The sequence below is a fragment of the Parasteatoda tepidariorum genome, chromosome 8, assembly GCF_043381705.1.
Source record: "Parasteatoda tepidariorum isolate YZ-2023 chromosome 8, CAS_Ptep_4.0, whole genome shotgun sequence".
Taxonomy (NCBI): Eukaryota; Metazoa; Arthropoda; class Arachnida; order Araneae; family Theridiidae; genus Parasteatoda; species Parasteatoda tepidariorum.
Window position 1 is genome coordinate 20,244,292 of NC_092211.1, and position 20,713 is coordinate 20,265,004.

The 20,713-nt window shown below is 25.8% G+C and overlaps 1 protein-coding gene across 3 annotated transcripts; it reads right to left on the reverse strand.

The window, feature by feature from the left end:
- Window positions 1–563: 563 nt before the first annotated feature.
- LOC107439379 (tRNA wybutosine-synthesizing protein 4) lies at window positions 564–20,475 on the reverse strand. Of its 3 annotated transcripts, XM_016051952.3 has the most exons (17): window positions 20,279–20,475; window positions 20,084–20,208; window positions 18,607–18,694; window positions 16,514–16,600; window positions 15,806–15,911; window positions 14,610–14,757; window positions 12,227–12,293; window positions 11,975–12,006; window positions 8,476–8,566; window positions 7,964–8,153; window positions 6,786–6,861; window positions 6,034–6,197; window positions 4,789–5,031; window positions 3,542–3,639; window positions 2,414–2,595; window positions 1,221–1,353; window positions 564–724 (listed from the first exon to the last, which is right to left on the reverse strand). In XM_016051952.3, the coding sequence occupies exons 1-17, from the start codon at window positions 20,327–20,329 to the stop codon at window positions 569–571; spliced, it is 2,037 nt and encodes a 678-aa protein (XP_015907438.2). In that variant the 5' UTR covers window positions 20,330–20,475; the 3' UTR covers window positions 564–568. The 3 variants fall into 3 exon arrangements, with proteins under 3 accessions (XP_015907438.2, XP_071040531.1, XP_015907439.2); XM_071184430.1 differs by lacking the exon at window positions 4,789–5,031 and having other exon boundaries at window positions 20,279–20,474; XM_016051953.3 differs by lacking the exon at window positions 20,084–20,208 and having other exon boundaries at window positions 20,275–20,410.
- Between the last annotated feature and the right edge of the window lie 238 nt (window positions 20,476–20,713).

Sequence of the window (20,713 nt, forward strand, 5' to 3'; positions counted from 1 at the left end):
GCTTACCACCTTCTTTCTCGAAGCTCAACGTGTATTTTCGAGGATTGATTCATTATTGTTCTTTTGAAATTCTAAAATGTATTAAAAATGGTTTTTTAAAATTGATTGACAATTTTAAAAATTAATTTAAAAAATGTACAGTTTAGTACATTTTGCTTAGGAGACTTAAAGTTTTATTTCCACCAAGTTCAATTTTTTTTTAAAACTTGTAATAAATGGTTCTGCTATTTGATAAAAATCCTAATTTAATGTTTTTCAAAATAATCCAATTTTGAAGCAGAGGTAGGTGAAGCAAAGTTAACAAACAGGTGTGTAAATATTTCAGTTGTAATGATTATACATATTTAATTTTTGCAGCCCACGACATTATTTGTGAAAAAAATTTGAAATTAGATCTGAATTAATAAACTAGTTTCCTAAACAGATTGCAGCAAAAGTGCATTTCCCTCTCTTTCTACAGTATTTTAGTAGTTTTTTCAGCTTGTCAGTTATTTTAGAGATATCCGGCATCAGTAAATTCTGTAAATATATTAAATAAGCATACACAAGTGATAGAAAATAACAAAAGTTAAAATAAATCTTTTATTTTTACAGTAACAATTCTGTCATTAAAATGTGTGCCAAAGGAAAAGCAATTCCCCCCACCTCCAACGATAATAAATTCTTCATTGTATATCACACTGCAATGATTGCTAAGAATGATGGGATATTCAGGATCTTGTTCCTGTGAAAGAAAGAAATTATCAAATTCAAGGTAAAAAATAAAGTTCATTCAACATTTTACCATACTCAGAATTTCTATAATAGTAAATTCCTTGGGATTCTCATAGAGGCATCACAAAAAATTATAAATATAAAAACATTCTATTTTTAATTATTTTAAAAGCATACTTTTGAAGAAAATGACATAACATGAGCAATTAGGGACTTTAAAGTGGTACATTCAAATGTAAAAATTATGAAACCAGAGGCTTACTCAGTAAAATATATTTAGATGAATAAATATATGAGCTAGCTATCTAAGATTCACACATAGATTAATGAATCTAGCAGTTCTAAATAATTTTTCACTCTTCAATAAGTCTAATATTTCATTCTTTTCTAAGTAAAAGGTCTATTTTATTTATTCTAAACGATATTAAAATAACTTGAGTTAGCTTCATGCTCATGAAATAAATTTGTAATTTACCAAGACAAGAAAAAAAAGTGAGTATACTTACAGGTAATGATAATTCTGTAGCACAATTTGTTTTTAAATCAATTATTCCTATTCCAGCAGAAATACCAGATGTGCTTGTTATGCCTCCAATCAAAAATATTTTGTTATCAAAATGATGTGAAGTGTGGGAATATCTGAAAAAAGAAATTTGAGATTGCAATCACAATTTCTTAGTTAATTTATCCTAAAATACTAAACAGCACAGATATCAATAAATTCAAACAAGTTTTCAAAATTGTAAAAAATATTTCTTGCAAATAAAAAAAGTTTATTGTTAATTATATATTAGTTAATCCCGAACTTTTATTTCTAAGGAAAAAATGTGAGAAGGTCTAAAAGTGAAATATCTTTATTTTAAAAGAAAACAAGTTCTGAAGTCACAGCTAAAGAAATTCTGTACTTCACAAGCTAATAAATTTTTTTTTTATTAGCAAGCAATTAAAATATTTGTTATATCTCAGATTAAATGTTTGTAGTATATTTTAATTGTCTAAAATATTTGTAAATACACAACTTAAACTTATTTATCTATATTCTAATTCATCATACAGATATTAATATTTTATGAATTCAAGATTGTAAAATCACCGAGTTAAATAACTGTAGCTACAAATTTAATATGGATTAGATGTTCAATACTGCATATAAGATATACAGAATAAACTACTAGAGAGGAGCAGAATTTTATTTAATGTTCTGCAACAAGATATTTGATATTTTACAAGTTGAAAATTGTCACGCCAAAGAGTTAAACATCAGTAGTCGCAAATTCACTATAGATTGGCTGTTCAACACTGATTATAAGATATACAGAATAAATTACTAGCTAAGAGCAGAATTTTATTATATGTTCTGCGCATTAAATAAACAACTCTCATTATTTAAATTATTACTTTTTTTAAATAAATAATAATTTTATTTGGCAAACTTAAGGAATCTTAATAATGTATTTAATATGAAAATATGTAAAAATGTTAATAATAAATTGTATAATGTAAATGAATAAATGTTTTATTATGTGCCTTTATAATACAACACAAATTATTAGCATATACAATAAAGTAAGTGGGCATAAATAGCTCTGCTTAAAACATAAATTGTATTGCAGGGATTTAAATTATTCTGAAATGTACGTCACAGATTTAAAAATTTTCTATTTTTCGGGACTGCTGGATTCCAAAATGCATTTCTTACCTGGGGAGTAATCCAGATACTTCTAGTACTGACCATTTCAATGATTGACAGTCAAGAACATGAACTGAGTTTAAAATTTTTTCATTTTCTGAGAGGCCACCAGTAATAACAATTTTGCTTCCTTCAAATGTAGTTGAACTATGAGAATGCCTTGGAGATGGTGTTTCCACTTGAGTGCTTACCTTAAAAAAAAAATCGAAATTGAAATATAATTGATTCTAGTGTGTTAAAAATGAAAGAGAAAAATGTTGATATTTTTAGATATTGCAGAAGGGTGTATGAATACCAATGAATACAAGAGTTATATATGTCAGAATACAATCATGTCTCACTATTATATAGCTTAAACAGAGGTATCAATGTCAAAAAAAGTCTTACCCTTTCAATACATTATTTAATTAGTTCATTATTTAATAATAATCTCCCCGATTATTTTCTTTTCTTGTGTTGCAAAAAGAAACTTACTTTCTGGGTTACCTTGCACAACAGGCAGATCATAGAGATTAAAAGAAATAGTAACAATAATTTAACATGACGAGATTTAAAAGTTTTAGTTTCTTCAGATTTTTTTAAAATCAAGTTGGTAAGTTTTAACTTATAGATATATTTCCTTTTATTTTCAAATATTATTTTAGCAGGTAGTAATTAATTCAAACATTTTGTTTCCTTATCTTTACTCAATCACTTTTTAAATATTTCCAGATTAAGCATATTCAGCAAACAGAATCAATGTTATGGGGACAAATTAATTTTTTGCAACTGGCCAATGCTAGTAACAGTATTTTTAACAATGGCTTTAAAAAAATATTTGGCCACATTTTAAAAGCAATTAAAAATTTTAAAAATTTAAAAAAAATTTGATATTTATAATGCATGCATTTCTCTTGAAGCACTTCTTAAAATATGGTTAACATTATAAGTTTCATTTCTAAGAGGAACATTTTTGAAAACAAGTACAAAATAGAGTAGTTTTCAGAATATTATAAAATATTCATAACTCTAAGTTTATTAAAAAAATAAATCATTTTCAATGAAAAAAGTGGTAATTAGGCAATTTTTGAATCACCGTTTGCACTATTTACAACACTACACATACATTTAGAAAGGAAAAATGAAAAGTTTTTTTACTTCGGTCCAAATCCAATCCCTTGTATTTAAGATGCAACATTTATCAGTGGCAATTTTTTTAGCTGATGAACCACCAAATATTACAATGCAATCTGAATCTGCAAAAAAAAATTTTTTTTTTTAGGAAAGCGATTTACTGGAGATTTCTTAATCCTAGAGTGTTAAATGACATAGAAATTTAATTCGGTTAAAACATAAGTAATAAGAAAAAAAAAGTAAAGATAGTTAAGGTGCCAGGTGAAAGAACTTGTAATATAATACTTGCAATATAATATACTTACTCTTTGTAAATATAAAATTATATAAATATTTCAATTTCCATAAGAATAGCCCTTTATACTAAGATGAAAATATGCTAATATGATTATACTAAGATGAAAATATGTCTAAAAATTTTTACATAAACTTAGCCAAATTTAATACCTTATGTTTATTAATAATACATTGGGCAATAAACTCTACCACACCTAAAAGGGCAAGACACTGGCGGTTTATAACCTATTAAGTAATTTCAAAGCAAATAATTCATTTTTCTGAAAAAAATTTTTTTTAAAAAGTTTAAGACTTCATTATTTTAAGATGTTTATTCATCCATTAAAATTATTTTATAGTTCAGAGTGAATAAAACAAACCTTCAACAAAATCTTTAACATTCAATTTTAAAAGTATGCAAAATTAGTATGTAAAAAAGTATGAACAATTTAAATAAAAAGTTAAAAACCAAAATCAAGCTAAATTTTTTTTTTGCAAAGATATGTATCTTAGTAAAAACGGCACTTCATCAGGGAACACACTCCGGTGTGTCCACTTTTTATTTAAATTGTTTACACAAGACAAATTTGGTTTTAGTTGCTTTTAGCACTTTTCCCTTTTAACATACTATTTGTAAGTTCTTATCTTAAGATTTGTTTAAATCAATTTCATACTTTGATTGGATAAATCATTGCTATTCTTTTATTTAAAATTTTGAAAAAGTAACAATATAACCAAAACTAAAATTTACAAAAGACTTTACCAGGAGAAGTGCGAGTAACATTTTAGAGAATTTAGGAACATCAGCTTTAAAAGTAAATAGCAACAGGCATTTTAGATTTAGTCATAATATAAATATTCAGCACTCAAAATTCAAAGCTTATAAATAACATGTCTTTAAACCTAAAATTTCTAACATTTTCAGAATGTCATTTGGCATTTTTTTTCCTACTAGATTCATTAAATAAATTCTTACAACTGTGCATTAGGTTTACCTTTAATTTTAACAACAGATGCAGAATGTCTCCATGAGCCATGGCACATATCTCCATTTTCTTCAACAGAAATGGATTGAAGGAATTTATTTTCCTTTAAATCTTTCTCAGTTATTTGGTGTTCTTGTTTGAATAATCTGAAAGTTACTACTTTTTCAAATACTTTTTTTGGAGCTGAGCGCCCTCCTAAGACAACAGCAGTACCATCAGACAAATAACTGACAGTGTGGAACATTCTTTTGCCTATGAAAAATTTAAAGAACTTAATTCAACATCAATTAAAATGAAATTAATAAAAAATTGTTTGTATACTAAAATTCAAAGTATGAAGTGAGGACTAAAAATGGACAATGTAGTAAGTCCAAAAGAGAAAACTATTTAGAAAAAAAAACTCTGACTCCCATTAATTACTGTATTTTTCATTTCACTCTTTTTGGTCAACAATTTAAATTGCAATAAAGAAAAAAGTTGTAAGTTTATACTTTTTATTGTATTGGAATATTGAAGGCAAACATTTTAAAACAATTCTCAGAAAGCACTATCAATAAAATGAAAAAATACTTTAAATTGAAATAAAGAAAAACACTGCAAATTTACATTTTCTGTTGTATTATATTACTAAAGGCAAACACTTTGAAACATTTTTAGAAAGCACCATCATTAAAATGTAGAAAAATCTTTAAATTGCAATAAAGAAAAACATTGTAAGTGTACAGTTTTTATTGTGTTGTATTATTGTAGGAAAACATTTTGGAAAATTTTTTGAAAGCACCTTTATTAAAGTGAGAAAGCCCCATTATTACTTTATTTAAAGGAAAAATCTTTGTATGCAAAAATTTAAACTTTCAACAATTTTTTATAAAACAAAATTGGAGTTTTTTAAAAAAAAATAGCAATGGCACTGGTTTCAGAATTATATCTACTTCAAGTCTACCCAAAATAACTATTATCTACTACGCAAACAGAGAAAAAATGTTATTTGTTCTGTTTTAATAGGAATAGAATAGAAATCAATAAGATTTTTTAATGAAGTACCATAAAATGTTTGTCAACCTTTTAGATTTACTCAGAATTTATTCAAGCAATTTCACACAAGTTTAGATAATATATTGAATTCTGCTTGTTAAGCAAACAGATAATCGAGTATCTATTATTAAAGGCTGTCAAATGGCAAAGGAGTAAATAGCTCTGCTCTCTAAAATTACAAAATAAAAATGGAATAGAATTGCGACAAAACGTACTTACCAATAACGTCTTGAATATTAGATAAACATATAGAGAAGCAATCCAGAGAGCTTATTTTGCATAAAGTCAAGCCACTTATTCTTTGATGTTTTCTATCTTGAAGACCAAATCCACCTGATAACAGTAAACAATCTGGAGATAGTAAAATTACTTGGTGACCAAACCTTCAAAAAGTTATTTTGAGAAATATTTATGAATGAAAAAAGGCTAAAACAACACACAATTAAAAGAATTTACTGCTACTCTAAGAAATCATATGAATAACTAATATAGGATACGTACATTTGTAAGATAAGAAATAAATTCTATGAGTTGATTGCATTAGAACATGAGCATAAAACATTGAAACACATAGTTTTAAGAGAAATATGTAATTTTTTTATTTTCCTACATATTCATGGAAAAATTAATAAAGTGTGAAAAGTGTTGCGATTGATATTTTCAATTATTAGAATATCAAAAGTTTAAATTATAGGTATGCAACCATATTTAAAATATGATAGAAAGATTACAAGATAAAAAGTTCATTATACAATTTATATGCAACATTAATTTCTATCTAATAGAAACTTTAGAAACACTATAATTTAAATTTAATTGATATTTGACAATATTAGATAAAAAGTTAATTTATAAACTACTTATAAGCAACTATAATTTCTATCTGATGGACAGTTCATCAAAAATGTTTTCACACATGAAAATGTTTTCATTAGTACAGAAAAGTTTTGTTTGCCTAAAATATAAGTTACCTTTTGCACAAAATATTAGCTGGCGTTAGTTTCCAGTTAAATTGTGGAAATCGTAGTTCTTTGGAGAGTTGGCAACCTAAAACAAAAAAAATAATAATAAATAAAAAAAACATTCAAGCAAAATTGCATAAACTAAAAATTTTTTTTTGATTAAAAATCCAAATGAAAAAACTTTTCTTAACGTAAAAAAAGTATACTTTGCTTCTTATAGTACAATAGGACTGGGAAAAAGTAGTATTTTCTTAAAACTGTTCTTCGCTTCTTCTTCTGTACAACAAAACTGGTTTTTGTACATGTTTTTCAGTTGAAATTCAATTGGAAAAACAGTGAGAATTGCTTTTAAACAAATATGCCAAGACAGTTGGACAGTTACAGAATTAATTATGCAACCAGAAAAATGTATTCTTCTACGAAACTAGAAAAATAAATAATATTCATTAAATTAATTTAGTTCGAGTTCATTTTGGAACAGACAGATAATTTCGTGATCCATATATTTGCAATTAATAAAACAATATGCTTGCATTAAGAGATAGATAGATTTGTTCAATGTTACTTTGACTGATAAAATTACATTCTGAATAAATAATGTGAATTATTTGTTCAGTTAATCAATCAATTAATCAATCAATTAATCAATCAGTTAATCAATCATATTATCAATTTTAAACTTAATTTCAAGCAAGATTGGGATGTTTTCTTGCAACAAAAAAATTTATATTCCGCTTGTCACTAAATAGAAAAACTAAGTTAATAATAAAAAACACTAAAATTAAGTTAATAATAAAAAGAGATTAAAAGTTAAATTAACATATTTTATTTAAAAAAATCATGTAGTACAGAATGAATTAAATATTATGTTCACTATGAAAACAATTTACAGAAATCAGGACACTGACAAAAAATAATAAAGTAGTTAAAATATTTTTTAATTGGCAAAAGGATGCTACTACTTTCTTGAACCATAAAAGGTTACAGTTTACAGTTACATCCATAAAAGGTGCTTTTTGATATTGTATCAATATCATCAAAGCAAAATACAAGTAAAATACTTTTACATTAATATACCATGGATAAATTATATAATTTATTTCATACTTTTTCTTTTTTTTTTTAATGCTTAATTTTTAATAAAATATATAATAAAATATTTTTAAAAATAGACAGGGAAGTCTTACTTTTTTGGTAGAATGCTTCAGGCAACACAATGATTCCTTGACATGCCCATAACAGAATATAATGGTGACATTTTTCATGCCACATTTCATATTCGTCAAACACGTCAAGGGATTGAATTCTTTCTGTTTCTTTATGAGAAAATCCATTAAAGAAATCAGACATTAATAAAGAAGAACAGGAGGACCAACCCTAAAAAAACATGTATCTTAATAAAAAAAAAGCAAAATGAAGTTATTTATAAATTAAGCAGTAAATTAAAGTTTGTCATTTTAAAATTAGTCAAAAGAATTATAAAACTAAATGAAAAAATACTGTACAGCAAAAGCAACAAGTATAACAGATCATATATGTTTTAAAGTTTTGTTGTCTAAGAAAGATAAATTAAGAATTATTTTATTAAAAAGTAGTAAATGTAAATTTGGAACTTTCCAATTATAATTAAAACAACTACGAAACAATATAAAAGTATATTGCTAAGTTAAGAAATAATAAGGTAAGGCACACAACTAACCATCTTACTATATCTATCTAACTGAGCTTCTTTAGAGGGAAAAGAAGTCAGAGATTTAAGAGGGCACCCAAGTATATCAAAATGTTTCCTCCTAGAAAAACGTAAAAAATTATATTCATGATATTTAACATATTGAATGACAGACACATAAAAATACGTTTTTAAAAATGCAAAATGTTTATACATAATTGCAGCTGCCAAACATATGTTTAAAAAGTAGAAAAAGGGTTATTTCCATTTCCCTCAGTTATTATTCCAAATGTAAATGATTCAGGAGATTTGTATTAATTATTACAATTGTTTAACACAAAATAATTTTAATTGAAGTTGCAACTAAACAAATTTGCACAAGCTTTGATAAAAGATTACTTCTCTAAATTTTAATTTATGGAAGTAAAAAAAAAGTTTTGGAAAATTATTGCATAAGTTGCTAGCATGAAATGTGCTAAAATTAAGAAATGAAAATTAGTATGTAAAAAAAGAGAACAAAACCATATACTTATATTGCAAAATAAGGGTGGTAAAAATTAAAAAAAAAATACATAAAATCAATACAATTGTAATTTAATAAGGTTTTTACGAATTTATAATTAATAATGTATTTTTCAGATTGAAAATCCACTATAGCAGCAATTACAATATTAAAGACAATACCTAAAACTTGAATTATCGACTTTATTTAATTTAATTAATATTTAACTTAAGTGTAGTATATTTAAATTAAAAGTGTTTAATAACATAAGTACTCAATACACAACATCCTTCTCTGTGGAGGATGTCTAGGAGTTAGGACTAATTTTTCAGGAACCAGTATATTATGGAATAGAAAGCAGATACAAGTTTTTTGTGGTATTGCTTTTATGATGTTTTGTTACTTTTATATATATGTGGTATTGCTTTTATGATGTTTTGTTACTTTTATCTTTGCTGCACTGCTCTGCACTGCTATAATTACTTTAAAGTTTTAGTTTCTCTTTCATATGTCTTCACCTTCTGCCCTTAAATAATTTAGCCAAAAATAAAAATAAAAAAGAAATAGCAAGTATAGCCCTACTTATTTTGTGATGGTGGTAACAGCCAATAAGAGTTGAGTATGCTTTGAAGGCTTGGTTAGAGGAGGTGAGGGAAAAGGCAAGGACACACATGGCTTTTGGCTTAAAAAATGCCAGTTCTAGTTTTCAACGACTAATGTCCATTGTATTGGCCGGTTTGTCAGACTTATCTATTGGCTGCTATATTGATGATGTCATCATAGCAAGTCAAACATTTGACGAGCACATGGAAAAGCTGCGTATTGTGTTTGAACGTCTCAATCAGGCAAACCTAAAGTTAAAACCAAAAAAATGCTCCTTGCTAAAAGATGAAGTAACTTATGTTGGTCACCGTGTTATAGAAGGAAAAGTAATGCCAGATCCTAAAAACATTCAGACTATTCAAAGGGCCCTTCCTCCTAAGAGTAAATGTGAGGTGCGAGCATTTATTGGTTTGACAGGCTTTTATTGTAGGTTCATACCAAATTACTCGAAATTAGCTCTTCCCCTTACTAATACAGTGAAACCCCGATTTTACGTTTTCTGTCGGACTAGCGATAAAAAACGTTTGAAGCGGAATAACGTAAAATCGGGGTTAAGAAAAATCTATGCATATTTTTAAAAATTGACACCTACCAGTTAAATTAATGGAAAAAATGAGTAATCTTTACTTGCTTTTCGTTTCTAGCTACAATTTCGTATACAGCTCGTTCAATACTAACAATTTTTTTACAAATTNTGATTCCTAGATTGCAACAGGCATTTGCCATTGTAAAAGAAAATTTAGAGAAAGCTGCTGATAACCAGGTTGCTTCTACTGCCACAACTAGACATATCAAAGATATAAAATTAGGTGATTTGGTTTATCTTCATACACCTAAAATTAAAGTTCACACCTCGAAAAAACTCTCAAAATTAAACCATGGTCCTTACAGGGTGTCAAAAAATTTTCCCCTGTCCTTTTCGAATTAACTTTAGTAGCTAACCCATTAAAGACTACTACATCTCATGTCAATCGTATAATAAAAATTCCAGAGCAAGAAATATTTCCATCGTCTTCCATATTTGAGGAAGAGAATTCTGTAATTAGTGATGATAACCTTAAAGGGTGTGAGGTTAGACACCCTGCTGAGGATAAAAAATTATACCCTGCCTTAATGAAGCCCATTAATGAGAAAGAATTACTAAGTTTTGGTTATTTTGTATCACAGCCCTGTAGGGCTCAATTAAATCGTGATGTACAAACAGATGCTCAAAGTGAAGAAAGTAATTCTTCATATCATTTCTTTTGTGATACATCTATTTCACCCATTCCATTTTTAAATGATTCTTTATCAGAATCTGATTCGTCAGATGTGGGAGAACCGAGATATAATATCAGACCTAGAGATCCTCAGGGATTTGTAAAAAAATAAAAGGGTGTAACTACTTTGTAATAATGTGTATTTAATGCGTTTAATTAATATTTAACTTAAGTGTAGTATATTTAAATTAAAAGTGTTTGATAACATAAGTACTCAATACACAACATTCTTCTCTGTGGAGGATGTCTAGGAGTTAGGACTAATTTTTCAGGAACCAGTATATTATGGAATAGAAAGCGGATACAAGTTTTTGCTTTTAAGTTAATTTTTCTTAAAAATAGGGCTTCAACTATGATATTTTTATGTGATATAGTGACCAGAATAAGCAGTTCTTACAATGGTTTTCTTATTTTATGGGAGTTGTAAAAGAGACTGTAGAAATTTGCAATAATATTCTTTTTCTTCAAGCCTTGTAACACTTTAGAATAGAAAGTTTCAAATAATAATTTAGTTTTTCTTCTTTTGAACACAAACACATGTCATCCATGGTTAAGATGGTTTTGGAAGGCGGATGTAGTAATTTTTTTACATGTTGTGTATGTGTTGGTAATTTTATGAATATAAAATTTATTTTTCCCCTTAATTCAAATTTTTCCTAAACTCGAACTAATGAGACTCTAATTAACGAGACTTAACTACGTATGCATATTGTACAGTTGTAATGAGTATTATATGATTATATTACATGAGTATAGTTTATATAGTAAGATCCCTGAAGCGAATTTAATAATATGCATAAGAAACACAAGTTTTAAAAAATGCTAAAATTTACAACTAATTTGACTTTTCAGTGTTGAATAAATGCATCAGTTACCACTTTCACGTTTTTTATTTTATTGAAAATGTATATTTGTGGGAAAATACTTTTTACATTAAGTGGTGCCACTTATTTAATAAAATGGCAATGCAGCCTATAATTATTATAAATATTAAACTAAGAAACCTGTCAGCTTTTAAGGAAATTTTACACAGTTCTGGATAAATAATATTAATAATAATAATTCACAAATGAGTAATTATGTTACTAAATTTTAATACTGCACATAAATTAAAGCCAAAAAATTAAAGTTTTAAATTTATAAAAATTTAAAAATGTTTACTTACATAACAATTCCAAATCCATCATAAGGATACACCTAGAGAAAATTTTAAAAACTTTTTATTTTATTTTTAAAAAATCATTTTATAACGCACAATAAAAAGGATAACTATGGCAGCCTAAATTCAGTATTTAACAATTAGAAAATAATTCCTGCTCTTTTTGCTGCAATGCTACATATTAAAATGAATTTACTGAAAGCACAGTGAATAAACCAGTTACACAAAACACTAGATATTTTTTAAATGACAAATTACCTGTTCATAAGCAACAAATGCTGAATTAGGAAAATGCTTCTGAATCCATTTAATAAGACCATCTGAACTGCAAAAGAATATATATATATGTATATACATACCGGATGTTCCGGAAAGGTTGCGACAAACGTCTAGGGGAAATAGGGCATATTATAATGATTGAGAATTACCTAGAAACCAGGATAATTATCTAGAAATGTTATTGTATGCCGTTAAGGGCACTGTCTTATTACGAACAGCTACATCGCGTGCTTTTGAACATCAGGTACTTTCATTTATCTAAATTATTTAAATTTTTCGTTTTCCATTAATTATTGTCAAAAACTGCTTTCAAATTGGTACAGAGTTAACTGTTTTATCATAATTTAATGATTTGACGACTAACTGGACAAGGTCGTTCAGTCATTAAATTATGATAAAACAGCATTTCTGAGTCTATTTTAATGGATTTTTACTTTGCCTTCCAATGAGGAGACACTTGCACCGACCACAGTGCTGACTTAAAATATCCACAGTGGCAGACAGATCATACGTTAGATACCCCTTGCCGACAGGATAACCATGTGAGGTTTTTGTGTCCATGTAACGCAAAGGCGGGCAAGTTCCATCAAAAACAGCATTCAATATTTGATCGAGGAGTTCCTTGGTCTTCTGGATTGGGTTCAAAATTACAAGGCTACGGAGTTGAACATGAGTAGACATAAACCCAAAATTAGTCAGCTTTTGAACAATGATTATAAAGTAAAATAAAATAGTAACATAAAATCAATATGAAATTAAAATATTTTAAAAAAATAAAAGAGCAAGTACAAAGGCACATGAACAACATGTCTATAATAGAAAAGCGCCCCTAGCAGCATAAGATGGCATTTCTGGTTATGGTTTTCTAGGTAATTCTTAATCCTTATGATGTATTCTACTTCTGCTAGAAAATTGTCGCAACTTTCACAGGACATAATGTATATATAATTATAAACAATAACATGCACAACTATTTTACAAATCTTATATATTGGTTAAGATATAATTAATATCTGAAATGTAAAATAACTAATTGAAGTGCAATTTGTTTAGCATAGATACAAAAAATAATCCAAGTGAAGAATGAGTTATGTTAACTTTGTGCTTTGAATAAAACTGAACAATCTGAAGAGAGCAAAAATAATGTCACATGAATAGACACACTATACTTTTAGTTCTATAATGAAAAACTTTCTTCTGTGTAGAGGAACAGAATCTGTACTTTGGCACTGAAAATAGGTTCTTAATTAAAGAACCAAAATTATAGTATGCAAGTGGTATTATTTTTCCTTTTTTCACATTGCTTAGATTAAGTTATAATTTTCAAATTAAAAACCCTCCAGCAATTATAATTTTTTTTAATGTTTTACTACCATGCAGTGTTTCAAGCAATATATTTAATTTCTAATCAATTTCTTATTCAGTATGGTAAGACAATTTTGTTGCTTACTTTGCTTACGGAATAGTTTCAAAGTTTGCTTCAAAATGGCACATAAAAATTATAAATAATCCATTTTCCAGGAATAATTTCTAATGCCAAAATGAAGCAAAACTGAGCCAGGTCTTCATTTTCAGAAACATTATTGTACATTGTATTCAGTAATTAGATTTATCTTTACCCTAATTTTATGTACTTTACATTGGTTTTTTAAAAAATCTCATCCATGCGTTTAAAACATAATCAAAAATTCTATGACATAGTAATGAAAAAATTTAAGTAAATGATAAAACACTTAATATTAACATCAACATTTGGAAGAAACCAATATTTATTTAATATAAGGATTAATTGAATATAATGTGACAGATTTTCTAAGACAACAGCATCAGAATTTTCCTACACAACATTAATAGAAATTTTTAGAATTTTAGATGATATAATAATTTTTCCTTTCCGACTTAATAATAAAAAAACCAGACTAGAAGATACTGCAAGATCGGTTCAGCAATGAATAACTAAATACAAAAAAAAAAAAAATTACATTATTTGAAATTAAAAGTAACAAAAAAGGACATTAAAATTACATTTAAGCAAAAAAAATGACTCAATTTTTTTTTCTATTAACAATTTTAAATTCCTTTTAAGAAAATTCTAAATTAAAAATTATTATGCAATTCAAAATCATTTTCAAATGAGATAAAAAAATTTTTATTTAACTAATGCTACAAATGGGAACATATTTTTTGTTAATTTTCATTTAATTATAGAAGCAGCTACATTTTAAAAGTTAATATCATACATTTAAAAAAATGAAGGAAAAAAAACGTATATATTGTAAAAAAAAAACTAGCATTCTTATTTTATTTGTATATTTTTAATAACAAACAATTAACAAATTTCCAGACAATTCTAAATGCAAACCTTTTAGTATCCATGTATGTCACTGCGCATTCAGACAGAAATAAAGTAGGTGATGTAAAATCAACATCTAAACATTTTAAAGTTTTTTCCAGTTCAGAAGTATTTCTCAAATCTATTCCTAGCATTGAATATTCCTCATTTGATGCAACTAAAATATTAATATCATAATATTGCACAAAATTCCAATGCTTGATTTTATGATATTGAAATAAGATAAAAACATAAAAAATAATAAAAGAGACCAAATACAGTGTCATTAAATTGTAAAGCTTTCCCTAAAATGCAACCATATTTTTGACTTTTCCTTGTCCGCTTTCGCAAATGATTTAAAATGTATGCTATCTTTTAATACAAATTGAATTCTTTCCATGGAATAGGCATAAAAATATTCATAATACTTATAGGATTAAATTAAACATTATTCAGCATAACTTTCAAACTTGAAAAATTGCTTAGATGATGAATAAGGCACAGTGATTGAGAGTATATTTAGAAAGAGCGCACTGGTAAGACTGTAATTTACTTAAATTGAATTAAAAATTTATTACTTTTTAAAATTATAAATGACTTGCATTGTTTCTTCAACTGTAAAAATAGTAGCATTGATACATTAATAATAAAATATATTTATTGTTTTTAAAATCTAAATGATGGATAAATTTTTTTGTTTTGATTCGTAATGAATCAATTAGTGTTTCAAAAAATAATTCTAAGGTAATACTAAGTTCTAATTAAAATTATTCCAAGGAGTGAAATAAAAATGTCTAATTTTTATTGTAAAAATTTAAACAAAGAATTAAATACAAGTTCATTTAGCGGAAGAAACATTGACATAATTTTAAGAAAAATGTCACTTAAGAAAATGTAAAAATGTGATGAGTTGCTGCTTAAAAACTGATGTTAAATTTGTTTGAATGAATTTTGATAAAAAACTAAACATGAAACCAAATTAGACTAAGTTTAAAGAGATAGATCAATGATTTATCAATCAGGTTTAAAAAAAAATTTGCACTTTTCTTAATGAAACCTTGTAATCAAGTATTCAAATAATAATTATAAATAAATAACATAAGATATTAGAAAGATTGTTAATCTTTAAGAATAATACTAATTATTAATAAATACAAAAATAATATTTTTAACATAATTATAAAATTTGTCATGAAATAACTGTAAACCACTGACTATAAGAATACCTATTTTATCTTCAGCCAAATCAAAGAAGAGTTCAAAATTAGAAATTTTTGAAATATTTTTTTCAATGCAATATTTCTTCCTACTCATTACAGGAAAAAAATCTACCTGGAAAAAAAATACTAAAATTAGTATGAAGTAGTCATTGCATGTAATTGCTTAAGTTTTAAAATTCATTTTTGATAACATTATAAAAATAACAGAAATACATGAAAACATATATACGACATTAAGAATCAGATTCTAACTACTAATACAATAAACAACACAATCTTTAACTGGAAAGCAAAACTAATATTTATTTCATGAAGAAAAAAAAAATTTTGTGAATGAAAAAAAAAATCAAAATAGATATAATAAAACTTGTCAAACAATATAATTTTTAGAAAAGTTGATGAAATCAAGATCACATTTAGAAGCATTGTACAGATTGGGCTGTATTTAAAAAAGGAATAAATCCAGTTTTGGAATTTCAGTGTAAGAAATAATGTGTTAAAAGATATATAGATTTGAGGTTACATTAATTGTACAAGAGACATTAGGGTTAAATAAGCAAACAAACCTATAAAAAATATTTATTCTAATAAGTAATTTTGATATACCCAACAACAGATTTTTCTAGCATTAAATATCTTCAATTATGCCTTTACGGAATTCCTTGAATTCACAATGCAAATTTTTTTATTAAGATGGAGCTGAAAATAATTTACTTCAATATATCTGCAGTTGGGAGGCAACTTTTTGTAGTGTTTTAGTCTAAAGTATGAAGTATCAAATCCAGCACCTAATGAAATTATCTGCAATAAAATGAATAAATCAGTAAAAGAATTAAATAACTTCCAAAAATGTAGCATAATATCTATAAACTTACAGGAAAAAACATAAATCACAATTCTTATTGCCTTAAATAAAAATTAAAATAGAAAGAAAAATTAAGAATGATTAAACTAAAATCAAATAGAAAAAATTCAATATTTTTTCCCCTATGCAACTAACTACAGATAAATTCTTTATGTTTTTGCCAATGCAGAAGGAGTAGAGAATAATTTAGTTGATAATTTTTAAATCAACTAAGTTACAATGCTATATTTAATTTAATTGTATGTAAAAAAAATTAACAAAAACAGAGGTTTTTTAAGTAAAAAACCTTACTTGAATAAACAACAACAACAATAAATTTTATTTTGCTAAAATAAAAATGTTCCAGAATTTTAAAGATATAATTGTCTTAACACTCAAGAATAAAAAAAGATAAATTTTTACTTGCCTTATATTTTAAAAATCTCTGAGATAAATATTCTACAACAGTTATTTGTCAAGAAATAAATAGTGGTTATAAGTTATTATGTAAATGTTATGTGTAATTATGTAAATTTTGTAGGCAAAGATAGTACTAGAATAAATTCAAGGACCAAAGCAACTTAATATTTTAGAAGAAGGATATTATGATACAAGTGATAAGTGCACAAAGAGCTAAAGCTATGCAACAGTTACAGGTTTTAAGCCATCCTGGCTACTTGAGACATAAAAGTTAGTTATATATGTTAATTAAGTAACTCTTTATGCAAGCTTAGAATTAGATAAAAATTCAAAGCAAATTGAAGCATTTATAGTAAAAACCCAATTATCCACAACTTGAGATCTAGAATTCTCAATGTCAGATAAGCATTGTTTTTTTTATTATTGTTTTATCCTCACTTTTTCCTGACAACGCAGTAATATCAGTAGTACGAAAAAATGAGGTTTTCAGCTTTAAAGTTTTGTTTAAGTTATTAAAATGTTTTTTTCCTATTAGTCAGTCTTTTTTTTATTTTTTTATTTTCATGGATAACTATAATAAATTTTTTTACCTTTAAAAGCTAATAAAGTGAGAAAAACTTCCTTTAATTATTGTGGCACAGCAGATTTCCATTAAATATTGTAATATGAAAAACATAGGTTTTTTGAATTAAATAACTAAGAACAAATTGTTAAAAACAATATTTTTTATTTTATATATGTGTTTTGCGTTTTTCTTCAATTCAAAATTTCAGTTCATTTCTTATTATTTATCTTTTATAACTATTTCAGCTTTATAATGCAGACAATTGCTATAGTTTTTTCTTTCATTATGTTATTATTTCGGTCCTTATATGTAGGGAAATTCAAAACTCTTAATCAAAAATCTACATGTAAACCAGGAACTTGATGACAAAAAGCAAGAATTAAATAGGAATCTCTGCAAACACACATGATCACAAAGTCAGACTGCAAAATGTGAGGTAAACCACAAAAATGATAATTTATTACACAATAATGAGTTAACACAAAATTTTTTCATAAAAGAAAATTTTATGAGGTGTTTATTACAGATGCAGGTCCCAATTTTGAAAACTTGCTTCACAACTTACTTTTTCTTTAAAAAATAAAGTTTTGAGTAATAAATTATCATCATTTATCTTCCCATCTTTCTGCTTTTAAGCATGTGGCACACCAGAAATGTGTTTGCTACTGATTCTTGCTTGTTATCAAGATCCTGGCTTACATATAAATTTTTGTACAAGAATTTTGAATTAACCTGCATATTTATAAAAATTGAAGAAATGAAAGAGTAGACATAAAATAGATAATGACAGTTAATAATAATAAAACTAAAATTGCTTCTAAATATTCATACATTAAATGGCTTAATAATCTATAAAGTAAACACATTCAAGTAATTTTATAATAAGAACATATTTAAGCTTTCAAGATAATGGTTTTGGGAAGATTACATTGAAAATGAATTTTTTGAAGGATCAAAAACCAACAAAAAAGTAATTACCTGAGATTTTGGAAATTGTAGAGATGACATTAGTGAAAACCATGATTCAAACACCATTTCAATTGCCTTGAATCTTATATAATAACCTCTAAAGAGAATATAAGTTTTGTATAAAATAAACAAAACCATATTTTTAGAAATATCTAATACAAATATTGAATAGTATTTTATTTATTTATTTAAATAAAAGGAAAAATAAAGTTCAAAATTGTGACTGCTATAAATAAAATGCTAGTCAAGACTATAACTTTAAAACTTCTAAAACAAGAAAAGATAGATAAGAAAAATATTTTAGTTGTGAAAGAATTTATATTATTTTTGGAATTATTTTAGGAGGAAATATGTTAAACATCTTAACAATATTTGGGGCAGTAGAAGAATAAACCTTCTTGGATTTTCAAATAAAAACCAAATATCATAAACAACAAAATTTTTCTTATACATAAACATGGCTCAATTTGAGACCCATCCAAATTCAAATATTTAACAGATAAAGAAGGTAGTTTAATTATTGCTCTAAGTAATTATGAAAAAGAAATTTTTGTACTTCATACATCTAAATTTATATTAAAATTTAGATAATTTTTATGCATCACAAGATGAGTTCTACATGGTAAATAGTAAATTGTTATTTGTTCATTTAGAAACTGTAGAATACTAAATAGTTAAACACTAACATTCCATAACACATATAATAAAGTGGCAAATTCTGTTTTCATTGCAACCATCATATAATATGCTTATTATTTTATACTCATTTTGTGGTGGACAGAAAAATATAAATAAAATGCTTTAGAAGGAGACTTCTATACTTTTCTATGGGGATAATACCATACACCTTCATTTATCCACATATATCAAAGTTCTATAAACTTTTTTGGAATTTAAATCAAGTTTATTGAAATTTGAGAATTTTTAATCTTCTAAATTACAACACCAAGCTTTCAAAATTTAAGGCTGTAGTCAAGCACAAATTTACATTTAATTTTTTTTTAAATTAAACAACTACCTGGTAATTTCTAAGGTTATTCAGTAAAACAATTAAAATGATTTTGTAATATTACTTAAAGAATAATAACTATTATTACTTTCATAACTAATTATGACTTGCTTTTAACACTTCTCTTTTACTTTTTTCAATCTAGGTCCATATATCAGTTTTGTAAGAAAGAATGTTTGAAGTTAGGAATTTTACATATTTTTTAATGCTTAGAACTGCTAGAATTTCACATGAACAGTCAGAAAATATGTATGATATATGAATTTTAGATCTGACGCAGATAACTCTAAGTTTCAAACTTTGTGAGTATTCAAATGCGTGCAATTATTAAAATTAAGTTTTAAATTATTCATACGTATTAATTATTTAAAATTATAGTAAAAAATAATTCCTTAGTTTATGGCAGTTTAAAATGTATGCATTATAAAGCAGTTTGAAATGCTTTATTTCATTTATCTAGGTCACATTTTTATCTACCTGTTAATAATAGAAGATCTCTTTTGCTCTCTATCCACAAACATAATTAGGTAAGGATCTTCATAATAACCAGATTTGGAAGCTGATAGCTTGCTAACAATACTACTGTCATTAGTTGCCTGAACCTGTTAAAAAGTATGGCTTAAAATCAAAGAACAATATGATTACACTTTTAACAACATTTGAAATACCAGCCTGTATAGATGATTCCATGTTAAATCTAAGTTGATATTTGCTATTGCTCATCTAAATACACCTTAAGTGGCATAAAAAAATTTTTCGTTAAAAAAATTTTCAAATTTTAAGAAAATTAAATCTAATTGTAATAGAAAATAGAAAATTCAAATCCACGGTAAGAACTTTCATTTTGTTTATAAATAAGGCTGTACACTGCCAGATTCAAAAAAAAAATGCCAAGTAAAATTAGTTTTAACTGTGAAATAGCATAAAATTTTATATTTAAGAAAAATAAATATTTTCATAGAACCTATCATTAAATAATATGTAAACTGTATACACTGAATACAATTTTTGATTTTAAAAAAGTGTCAATAAAAGAAAATTAAATAACAAAATCTTTTTTACTTCTACTCCGATTCTAAATAAAAATACACGGATTCAACTGTTTAA

What these genes read in the sequence shown, in the direction of transcription:
- LOC107439379 (XM_016051952.3), bottom strand. Translation starts at nt 20,329, where the DNA reads ATGAGCAATAGCAAATATCAACTTAGATTTAACATGGAATCATCTATA. An exon ending in GATGGATTTGGAATTGTTAT is followed by an intron (nt 8,567 to 11,974) that starts GTAAGTAAACAT and finishes ACGTTTTTCTAG; the next exon opens with GAGGAAACATTTTGATATAC. An exon ending in ATCTGTTGTTAAAATTAAAG is followed by an intron (nt 3,640 to 4,788) that starts GTAAACCTAATG and finishes TTTTTTTTGCAG; the next exon opens with ATTCAGATTGCATTGTAATA.